We start from the raw sequence: 11,624 nt of genomic DNA on the forward strand, positions 1-11,624 counted from the left end.
AACATTGACAGAACAAAAGAGAACAACATTCACATTGCACATGTCATCTTGGGTCTTTTCTCTCTTTTTGACAATATTTGAACAAGATCAAGAGAAAGAATCTCAATGTTGAACCTCCAATCTAGAGGCTAGAGCTGCCCATCAGTCTGTTGGGACTAAACAAGATAGTAATATTATATTATATGGCATATATTTGTCCAGGCTCGGCCTCGCCCAAAAATTCAGGCTTCAAATCTTGACCAAACCCGGCCCTAGCTTAGAAAAATTGAGCCCAGCCCGTCCATCGAGACCCAATTCTAAGTAAATAACAAAATAATTAAATCAAAGCCAGCTAATATGTTAAAAAGAAAAAAAAAATTGAAACCTACCAAGATCTGAATTACTATACTCGTAAAAAACTCAAACCCAAAATATTAAATTATAAAGAATTAGATACCCATTGTAAAACCCAATTGAAACTCGAACTCGAAATAAAGTAATTTAAAAATCAATTTGAATATATATTATTAATAAATAATTAAATTAAAATTAATTTATAAAATGTAAATTAAAGTCTAAAATCATATGTAAATCATGGATCTTTCAAAAGGAGGATTGTTCAATAAGATTACTGAGTTTATTTTTTAAGATTAATTACTCTCTTGTAAAAGAAAAAAATTGGAAAAATATTCAAATCTATGTCACAAATGACAAATTAATTAATTAATTAATTAGTAAGTTAGCCTACTCTTCCTTTGAAAAAAAAGGAAAATATTCAAATCTATGTCGGAAATGACAAAGGCCAATTAACCATGTGCTTTCCAAACATGTCGGGCAAAGATATTCATGTTTTAAGGATCTTAATTTATATATCAAAATTAATACTTATTCAGTAAAGCACATCTTGATTCATATATCAAAACTAACACTTCATCTCTTTCAAATTGAATCTCTACTTTCCATCTTTTTTATCAAACAAAACCAACTTCAATCATTATTCATCATAACATTATGTGAAATTAAGATTTCTCAAAAATAAGTTCTGAAAAATTATATTATGATCAAAGTTGGTAAAGCTTGGCCCATAAAAATATATAATAGAAATTCAATTTGAAATGTAAGGAATATAGTTTTACATATCAATATTTTATTATGTATTGGAGTAATTGTCTCAATGATAAATGCATGCTTGTATCATCAAGCAAGCAAGTGCTCCACATTCAATACTAAGTATTGGAGCTCAAAAAAAGATAAAAGAAAAAAGAATTATAGCCCAAAAGGCCTAATCAGCAATATTGCCAAACAGATTTGAGCCCTTTATGAGCCCAAAGACAACACAATAATACAAACATTTTGGACCAAAGCTTGTCCGAACTGGACCCGAACTTACCGAAACCAAAAGCCAACCTTAACAATAAAAATGGAAAAAGAACACGACAGCAAACATAAATCTCCATGAAGAGCCAAGCCGTAAGTAGTTTTAAGTCCAAAAGTCCCTCCTCTTCTCTCTCTTTTCCCAGTTAACAGATCTCTCTCTGTCTTTCGTCTGTCTCCACAAAACCAATCAAATCTCTTTCAAAACAACAGAGGAAAAAAGGCTTCCATCGTTCTCTCTAAATCTAGCTACTTTAACTTGGGTCTGTATTGCATTGGAGCATATTTGTCAGCAGCTTCTTCCTTTAATCTCTATCTCGGGGCAACTTCTTGTTAGGGTTTCCGCTTGTGTTCTTCTTCGACAAAGAAAGATCTTTTTCGGCCTTGTTTTTCTTTTTTCTTGGTATGGACTATGAAGTTTGCGATAGTAGTGGTATGTTGCATTAATTAATGTCATATTTTTGCATTAAACAATGTGGGTGTGTCTGGGTTTTTTTTTTTTTTTTGGGTTTGGGGTTGTGGGGTTTTGTTTGTATTTGGAAATTGGATAATGGGTGCATTGGGTTTTTTTTTTTTTTTGGGGGGGGGGGGGGGGGGGGGTGTAAGGTGAGATATGAGGGTTTAGGGTTTAATTGAGATCATTACAATTTTGATAACTTTGATTTGGGTAATGGTGTTATGTGGTTTTCTTTGGCTTTTGCTTTCCAAAGGTTTTGATTGGTGTTCAACTTTTAGGTGTAACTTGCTTGTTTTATTTTGAATTCTAACCTGGATTCGAATGTAAAGAAATCCATGATGAAAAGGAACTTGTTTTTATCTGGTCGATAAAATGGTTTTCTTTTCTTTCCTTTCTTCTAGTTCATAGTTTACTAGATTTTTGGTTAGTTGACACTTGAGAATAAACAAATAGCTATTGTTGTTAGAAGAATGCATTTGGTAGTTAAAGTTCATTCGTCCTGGCAATAAACTATTTTATTTTCTTCTAATTGTTTCAAAAGATTTTCCTTTGTGAATTATTATTGTTTAAATTGTCCACCTGGATTTGGAATTTTGATCTTCGATTTTGGTTGCTTACTAGACCAGTTATAGTCAATGCAGTATCTTCACGTTTCTCTTTTTTCTAGTTTAACCATATTGTATCTATTCCCTCTAACTTTCTACTTTGCGACATGCAAAGACCTAGTTAAACTTGGGTTCGTGTTTATATGCATAAATTGATTACCTTTTATGATAGTATGCAAGAAGATTCCTGGTAGATCGGTTATTTTCTTCTCCTTTATGTGCATTTGTAACATTACACTTCCTGTATAACTGTTCTTTTACCCCCTAATAAATTTGGTACCTATCAAAGAGATTAATACTAGTAAACCTTTCAAGCAAGAGCATCAGATGACTAGTTAATGTCGTTGGATACTCTATCCAGCATGATCATCCATGGTTTTATCTGAAATGACTACAGGTACTGATGATGATCTGCCTCCATCACATCAAACTAGAGTTTCAAGAAGGGGTAATATTGCTGGCAATGGAAGATCTATCGTAGGTTCTGCCTCATATTCTAGGATGCACTTTGACATGGAGGCCCAAATACATCAACTTGAGCAAGAAGCTTACTGTTCTGTCCTGCGTGCCTTTAAAGCTCAATCCGATGCAATTACATGGGTATTTACTTTTCTGTATTTGTACTTCTTGTTTTTAATAAGCTTTCCAATTTATTTCAAGCTGATCGGGTTTGCATGCTCTGTCATATGCTGCATATTCAGGAAAAGGAAGGCTTGATAACAGAACTTAGGAAAGAACTGAGGGTGTCAGATGATGAGCATAGAGAACTTCTGACCAAAGTTAATTCTGATGATATCATCAGAAGAATAAGGTCTGAATGCGTCATTAAATGTTCTCACTATTAGGGGACAGTAATTGATTCAATGGGTTTTGTATCTTCTTCTTTTAATGGGTTATATGTGGGCAATGCTTGCAGGGACTGGAGACAAGCTGGTGGGAACCAGGCTGCAAGACTTAGTGCATCTCAGCCTGTTCACAGTCTTTTACCTAGTCCAACTGTTTCAGCATCCCGCAAGAAACAGAAGACATCTCAATCGGTAACTTCTCTTGCCATTGCTGTGCAACCACAGGTTTTAAAACCTCTCATATTAGTAGTTCTGTGCATGCTGCTTTCTTCTTTGAATGCAAATTAGCAAACTGCTTTAGAAGTTAGGGGCCAAACGCTGGAAGCAATGTTCTTATTTTCATGATAGAAATGCAGAAGAGTACATTGGCCTCCATCTACCTTGTTTTGTTTTACTCACGTTTTACCCTAACAGGGTCAGTCATTGCCTGGCTTATCCTCTGCAAAGGCCATGCATTTTTCTTCTACAGTCTCTGCTGGAAATAGGCAATTCAATAACCGTGGTTCTGTTGGCTGCCTTTTGGCAAATGAACCTGCTGAAGGAGCAACATTTGAACCCTTAATTGGAAGGAAAGTGTGGACAAGATGGCCTGAAGACAACAATTTCTATGAAGCTGTAATAACTGATTACAATCCCTCTGAGGTATGTTAAAGGCATATAAGGAAATTTTCTGTGTCTCACTCTGAGACTTATCTTAACGCAGTACTTGTTTTGGTGATGCTGTAAGTCTTAACAATATATAACTTTGAAAGCATATGCATGACAACCTAAGGCTTTGTCACTGGTGCACTTTCTGGACCTGTTTATTTGGGTACTTGACTTGTGAGTCAAAAGATTTATACAACACTTCTTTTCCATTTCCCAATGGTGGAACCATGTTATTTGTCTCTATTTGCTAATTTATATGCGATCTGTCAATAATATCAGCTGTGACCAAGTAAAGACTTATTTTTTTAATTCACTGTACCTTAGGAAAAATATTTTTGTTAGATATTAAAGGTACCCATATAATCATAATGATTGTTCAAAAGGCTTGTGCTTTATGCCTCAAAGTTTGAGCACCTGCTAACAGTAGTAAAATGCCTTTTAGAACTAATTTTAATATTCTGTGAATTGTTAAGCCATCATCAGTATGTTTTATATTTATTATTATTTTTTTACAGGGACGACATGCTCTGGTTTATGATATAAATACAGCAAATGAGACCTGGGAATGGGTTGATCTCAAAGAGGTAAGTGGATATGATTTTTTAGCATGAACTGAATCATTTGTGCCTGCTAGTCATTATTTTGTGCAGCAACAATGTTAGAATGTATTGAAAAATATAGTTTGCATAGTTAGTGATGCTTATTACAGGAAAAGTAAAATTCATTATTATAGGATTTTTATATCTCCACAAATCTCTTCTGAATTTGGAAGTTTGCTGGGCTTTGGCTTAGCTGAGGTTTGTTGGTTTCAGGGAAGAAATTTGAAAGAGTTATAATGTCCTACTCTCTCAATCTAATAAAGGTCTTTTTGGAAGTGGGAAAATATGAGACTGACATAAAGAGATCCCTCAAAAATTGTTCTTTTGATTGTAACCATTAAAAAGGGAATGGGGGTCCGTAAAAGCAGTTGCAATTGGTTCTTGGTGTGAATCTTTAGTTTAACGATATGGGAATCTTTATGTTCACGGGAAGGATGATAATTTTTATGCAATTACTGTGCAATTAGATATTCTTATAACGTATTTAACTTTATATTCTAGGAGATCCTAGGAATCTGGTGTTATTTTTCTGGCAGTCTTGGTTGTTTATGCATTTGATAAGTAGTTTCCTTGTTAGTTTTGCTTATCCTCTTAACTTGCGAGAAAGTGAGCCATTATAGATACCTATGATTTGTATAGTATGGTTGCCTTTCCTGATGCATCAATGCCTGGTGCTCCATTTCTTTAGTTGTTATATTTTCTCAAATTCTTTATATCTTTTCTTTTCATATTAAGTTCTTTCATTACCTTGATTTCCCATAACCTATGTAATACCAGAAACCATATAGACATATTTATGAAATCAGGTATCCTGTGTCCTTTCTGTGGCAGCATTCATTGGTCTCTTTGATTGGATAGATCTTGTGCAGTTGTTTCACACCCAACATACTTTCTTAGACATGACAACCAATCCAAATATAGAGATAATGTACAGATATAAGCCTGAGAATGACAAATCCAATTGTCAATATTGTAGTTGGTTTTGATGTTGAGTGGCTACTATTAGTTGGAATAACGACCATGAATTCTTTCATCCTTCCAATTAGGGATATTGAAAGTAAATAATCCATAAGTATGAAGGTATTAAAGTTCAGTAAAAAGGTTCCTTGATACAGATATGACAATATGGCTTACTTCTTCCAAATGCTAAGATGAAAACAAGACAAATGTTTAGTGGATTGATATGGCCAATAAATATTAGTGTAATATTTGGCAGATTTTCTGATACCAGGCACATTAGTTGGTAGTACACAACATATCGAAACTTGGCAGCAGAATGAGTGGCAGGGGTTACCTGGTAACTTAGTAGAGTTTTAGAAGCAATAACCATGTTTACTGGCTCCTTTTTGTAATTAGAAAATTACTTGCTGAAGGAAGATTTTTTCTGTTGAAAATAACTTCCCTGAAAAAAGAATGTTTACTGGTGTTTGGATGTCATTATGAAAATATATTCTGGTGGTTGGAATACAATGAAGATTTGGAAAAATTTTCATCAAGATTATCAAAATTTGCAAAATATAAATTTCTTAAAAGATAACAAAATTATATATGGTCTTTCTTTCAATGGAAATTAAACTAGAAAATTTCATTATTTATGCACTCATATTTGAGCTAAGGCAAACCACAAATCAAATCATCATAGAAACCCATTACTCCAAATTCAATTAAATAAAAAAAATGCAACAGCCTCAATGATCTCAAAGGAAATTCTTAGATTTCGTATTTTATGTGACTTTGTTATAACAACTTAAAAAGTTTGAAATCCATGAAGATTTCGGGGTGTTAATGGCTGATCTAGAGTAGAGAGATGGAGTTTGGTTTAACAAGAAAGAGGGCAAGGCCTAAGGAACAAGAGCTGTTGTTAGTGGTGGCAAGTTCTGTGGGGAGAGGGAGTCGCTTGAGAGTGAGAAATGACAGTGGATTGAGGTTTGAGGGAGAAAGGGAGATCGGATAGGAAGGGGATTTTACTGGCTCTTGGGTTTGGGTAGTCTTTAGTTAGGGGTTTGTGTGGTGAAGATTCTTGGGAAGGGAAAAGGCCTTTCATGTGTTTTGGAAATTGTCTTCCCCTTTCAAAAAAACAGAGGATATTTTTTTGTGTGTGTTTTTTGTTGCTTTTTCTTTGCACCAGCAAGCTAACTTCTGTTGACCAATTTATATTCTACCATCCAAACATTGGAAAATGACATCTGGAAGCCATTTTCTTCATGGTTATGAACTGGAGTCTTAAAATGTTCTACTAGCTCAATTCCTAATCCAGTTGCCAAGGTGATTGAACTTGTCTATTAGGAGATTTATGAGCAGTGCTGTTCCAGTCTTTGTCTTTGACTAGGAAGCACAGACAGACATGGGACACGTGCATGATGATACGGGATATGCCATCTGGTTTATGAGCATTAAAATCTTATTAGATTTTTGAGCAGTCTCCTTTATTAAAATCTTATTAGATATACTTTAAATTTTATTTGGCTCAATTGTTGTTTAAACTTAAAATTCTAACTCAATAGGTTTTAAATTTTCCAATCAAAAGCTCATTTAAGCCAGCCCAATTTTATACTTGAGCCCTAACTATATTAACCCATTTTCTCCTTCACCAATGCAACATCTAGTTTTGGTAGTGCAGCCGCTGCATCTTCTTCCACCCCATCAATCACATAATCTTCAAACCAACTTTTCAATGTCGTACACATGCTTAGATTCACACTGCTTGAGCACAAAGCAAGCAAGAATGAACCGTTGGAGAAGTCACAAAAATTATAACCATTGGAAAAGTTGGTTAGTAGAAGGAGATGCTACAGCTGCACTTCCAAAACCAGATGCTGCATTGGTGAAAAGGATAAAGAAAATGGGTTAATATAGTTAGGGCTCAAGTATTAAATTGAGTTGGCTTAAATGGACCTCTGGTTGGAAGATTCAAAACTTATTGAGTTAAAATTTTAAACCTATAAAACAATTGGGCCAAATAAATTTAAAGTATATCTAATACAATTAATTGTTTCATATGCATGATAATATAATTATTTGTTGGAACAAAATGCTATCTAATTAGTTTTTTATATATTTTGAAAGATTTTAATGCATAGTCTATATTTAGATTAAAACTAATAAAGATATATAAAATAATAAATTTTAATGAAAAATTAATTAAATTATACACATATATCAATTATATGTATTAAATTTATATTTTATTACTGTGTTGTATCCTAATTTTTCAAAAATTACCATATCGCTTTGACTGTGGTTCCTAGGGTGTTTGAAAGAACAGTAGGGTGGGGAATAGGAGCATGTTGGCATATTTATTTGTTTGCTTTCTTGCATTGAAAGAGCTGATTTTAATTATCTTAGCCTGCCAATTGTTTTGCTGCTTCATCAAAGTGGAATGTTTCTTACCAGCAAAGAGTTTTTTGTCAACATTTTATTGAGAACTATATTGATCTCCTAATGATTACAGATTTCTCCAGACGATATCAGATGGGATGGTGAGGACCCAGGCATATCATATCGAGGGGGCCCTGGTTTTCATGTAGCTAAGAAATCCTTCAGCCGTGGTGCTTCTGCTCCAGGTCCTGGAAGAGGTCGAGGTTCAGTGAAGGGCCAATTCAGAAAAGAATTTTTGCCATCACAGAATGGTATTGTAAAGAAAGTGTCTGATGATATTGAGTTGCTTAACACAGAGACACTAGTAAAGGAGGTATTTATGGAGAACCATCTCAACTGATGTTATTACATGTCAAATTGAGATACACATTTTAAGTTGTTGGCTAATTCTTATTTTGATCCCATCAACAGGTGGAGAGGGTTTTTGATACAAGTCAACCTGATCCTCTTGAGCTTGAGAAGGCGAAGAAAAAGTTAAAAGTAAGATTATTATCGATTCATACCCACCTGGATATAGCTTTCTTTTCATTGCTTAGTACTGCAAGCCGCCTAATCAATATATTTAATGCATATGTAATGCAGGAACATGAACAAGCTCTCATTGATGCTATTGCGAGGCTTGCCGATGCATCGGATGGGGAAAGTGGTAATAAATATATGTGTACATAGTGATCTTTTGCATTCATTTCTGCATATTGCAGATAGCCCAGCACTTGTATTAGTACTGATTAGAATTAGTTTTTATTCCATTCAATTTGTTGAAGAAGCTAGTTGCATAATTTTTTTTCCTTTTTTCAAACATGTAACATAAGGTGATTTTCTTCTATTAAAACCATCTGGAACATTGTTTTGAATGGATCAAGGCAGAAATAAAATCTATTTACTCAGCCCATGTTGTATTTATTTTTTATTTTTTTTATTTTTTCCAACATGTAAGTGACACAGAGGTTGTATTAGATTACTGCTGTAATAGTACAAATTGGTCTTGATCCAGAGTGCATAGACAGTGTATGGTGGGCTGTTATTAAATGAACCAAGTTTTTGCTTTACAAATTATGGCATTTCAACAATGCTGTACGCAAGGTTAAGCTTTTTCTGAATTAGCGTACACCGGTGAGCCTAATTCTTTTGTTTCTCTTATTAATTGTCAGATGGAGAACAACCCTTCTCGCGTGGGCAACCCATGGAGCGGCTGTAAGGATGCAGACAACCAATGGTATTGTGGACACCATCAGAGATTGACTAGTTGGATTTTTTATTTCCTATTTCTTTGATTTTTATTTTTCCTTCTGGAATCTGCATCTGGTCCTCATTGGATAAAGAAGTTTGCCAGAATCTTGTACGAGGATCAGTGCTTTAACTTAATGTCCTTGGAAGATAGCTGCTTTCCCTCATCTTTCGGATGACAGTGTAGGTTGAGAACTTGGACTGGAATGTAAAATTACCCATGGCAGTCTTCAATGTAAAAATTTTGATATTTTAGGCTAAATGGCTGTAGTCTGTTGTGCATAGCATGTGAAATCCGTGTTATTGGTTGCAACCAAGCTTTCCACCATCTTTTCGCAACATATGCTAATGCTGCACGCCACAGCATAATGAGAACTGGAATACACAGGATTCAGTGACTTTAAAAATTGCATTTGCAACAAAATGTATTGTGATATTTCTTGTGAATGAATCTTTCAATTTAACTCCAATTAAATCACCATCAGTAGACACATGACATGATAGTAAGTATAGGTTTGGGTTTGAAGTGGCAGAGGACAGTCCTAGTATGCTTTCCAGACTGCTTGTAAATTTTAAGGAGGTGGTGACAGAATTGGCCTGTTCACAGCAAACAGATAGAAACAGGAGATCCCAAAGATAGGACTTAACTTTTGCCACTCCCTTAGGTGCTTCTATCAATTGGATTGGTTTTAACATTGTTGATTTGCAATCTTCAGCTTGTTTACAACAGTTGGAAGTTTCTACACTCATAAACCCTCATCAAGAGTTTCAGATTCAAGGGACATTAATGGCTAGATGGTTTCTCTAAAAGGACAGCCACTACCTAATCTCACATTAAGCTAGAATTTCATACAAAAAGGTCCTACTTAAATTGCCATGAATAATTAAAAGAAAGGTGGGAAGATTCTCACAAAGAAGACAGCCTTACAACTAAACCACAGAAGGTAAGTTACAATGCTGGAAAGCAAGCAATTCAAAAGCCAACTCCTGTTAACAAGACAGCTGCTCACATCTAAGAGCTTAACTTTTTCTATACTGGTATTAACTGATTTGGGGGCGGCACTGCTAATCAAGAACATATATTCTGCCTGCAAATGATATAGCACCAAAATGCAATCTCAAGAAAACTCAAAGCTTTCAGTAACTACTATTCTTCGGTAGAAAAATCTTTGAACCAAGTCATTGCTGGTGTTAAGGACAAGTACATACCTCAACAATCTGTCCAGCTTGAGTTCATCACCCATCTAATGTTAGCCTTAGGAAACCACTGGTCTTACTACATAAGAAAAAACAAATCTGTCAATCATGGAGAGATCATCACCCATCTAACATGGAATTCCTGTATAAATTGTTCCGCAAATTCTATTATGCCCTATAGATTAGATCTCGTTGTGATGTAAACTAGGCAAATAACAGCAGATAAGAGATGAGGATATGAACCTGGTCAAATTTGCTGAAACAGCCAAAATTAAAATTCAACTCAACCTGCTAAAATAGAACATTGACGTCCATTATATCACTCCCTTATTGACAACGAAATCAACAAATACTCGTGAATCACAAGATCAATCATCTGTGGCTCAAATTATCAGGAAGCAAGCAAAGGAAAAGAAAGTTAAGAAACGGATAAACAGACACATATATAAAGCATCAAAACTCCAAATAAACAATACCAAGAATCCAGAAACTCCAATCAGGCACACCCATCAATGATCATCACAAAAAATATAAGATTAAAAAAAATCATCAGTACAAGAACTGCATAAATAATTCAAAGAACCTGAAAGTTCAGCCTAAGCACATAAATCCAGTGATCACCAATCAAAATCAAACAAAAAAACTTTCATAAACACAAAGATCCCAACGACGAACCACCCACCAAGGCGTTAAAAGATAAAAATAATAAAAAGTTGATCAACGCAACCGGACCTCCAAGAGAATAAGATTAGCAACCAATCATTGAGGAACCCGTTTGTGCATAGCAACAAAAAAAGATCTTTAAGATCTGTCCACATCCTCAAATGTCAAGGGTAATTTGCTTTTACCCAGTATTTACCATTGATTTTATTGGTGATACTACCATGTTAACATTCTCACAATGAGCGTTATGCCACTGGATTTAAAGATTGTTGGCTGGTTCAATTGAATTTCTATTCGTCCTGAAATGGGGTTATGGAGAAGGGGAAAATGGAGGGTATTGGGGGAAAGTGTAGCAGAAATTGAGGTTGTCAAGTTAGGAGAGAAAAAGGGTCGAATTATAGGAGGATTGGTGAATGTCTGAATGATTATTTTAAGGAGGTAAAAGAAGAATGATAAATTTAGGAGGAATGATGTTGCCAAATCATAATGAGTGTTGCTAAAGTTTTGGATTTCCTCAAAGCCATTTTGACAAGGAATGCTTGCTTCTATTCACTCACTTTCCTCTTTAATAAAAGGGATTTACGGTACGTTTTTTACCATCCAAAATCTCTCATGGAGGACTACCTGTCAGAATTATCAAATTTCTCTTAAA

At 34.8% G+C, this 11,624-nt stretch overlaps 1 protein-coding gene across 2 annotated transcripts; it reads left to right on the forward strand.

Annotated features, from left to right (window-relative positions):
- The first annotated feature begins 1,421 nt into the window (after nt 1-1,421).
- Nucleotides 1,422-9,374, forward strand: LOC18599092 (protein EMSY-LIKE 1-like). Of its 2 annotated transcripts, none has more exons than XM_018121416.2 (10): nt 1,422-1,786; nt 2,813-3,015; nt 3,117-3,226; nt 3,332-3,452; nt 3,675-3,902; nt 4,424-4,492; nt 7,959-8,198; nt 8,297-8,365; nt 8,468-8,531; nt 9,037-9,374. In XM_018121416.2, exons 1-10 carry the CDS (start codon nt 1,759-1,761, stop codon nt 9,081-9,083), a joined length of 1,179 nt encoding a protein of 392 aa, XP_017976905.2. In that variant the 5' UTR covers nt 1,422-1,758; the 3' UTR covers nt 9,084-9,374. The 2 variants fall into 2 exon arrangements, with proteins under 2 accessions (XP_017976905.2, XP_007028972.3); XM_007028910.3 differs by having other exon boundaries at nt 1,423-1,756.
- Nucleotides 9,375-11,624: the final 2,250 nt, after the last annotated feature.

The sequence above is a fragment of the Theobroma cacao genome, chromosome 5, assembly GCF_053813885.1.
Source record: "Theobroma cacao isolate CCN51 chromosome 5, ASM5381388v1, whole genome shotgun sequence".
Lineage (NCBI taxonomy): Eukaryota > Viridiplantae > Streptophyta > Magnoliopsida > Malvales > Malvaceae > Theobroma > Theobroma cacao.

What these genes read in the sequence shown, in the direction of transcription:
- LOC18599092 (XM_018121416.2), top strand. Translation starts at nt 1,759, where the DNA reads ATGGACTATGAAGTTTGCGATAGTAGTG. An exon ending in AACAGAAGACATCTCAATCG is followed by an intron (nt 3,453 to 3,674) that starts GTAACTTCTCTT and finishes TTACCCTAACAG; the next exon opens with GGTCAGTCATTGCCTGGCTT. An exon ending in AGGCGAAGAAAAAGTTAAAA is followed by an intron (nt 8,366 to 8,467) that starts GTAAGATTATTA and finishes TATGTAATGCAG; the next exon opens with GAACATGAACAAGCTCTCAT.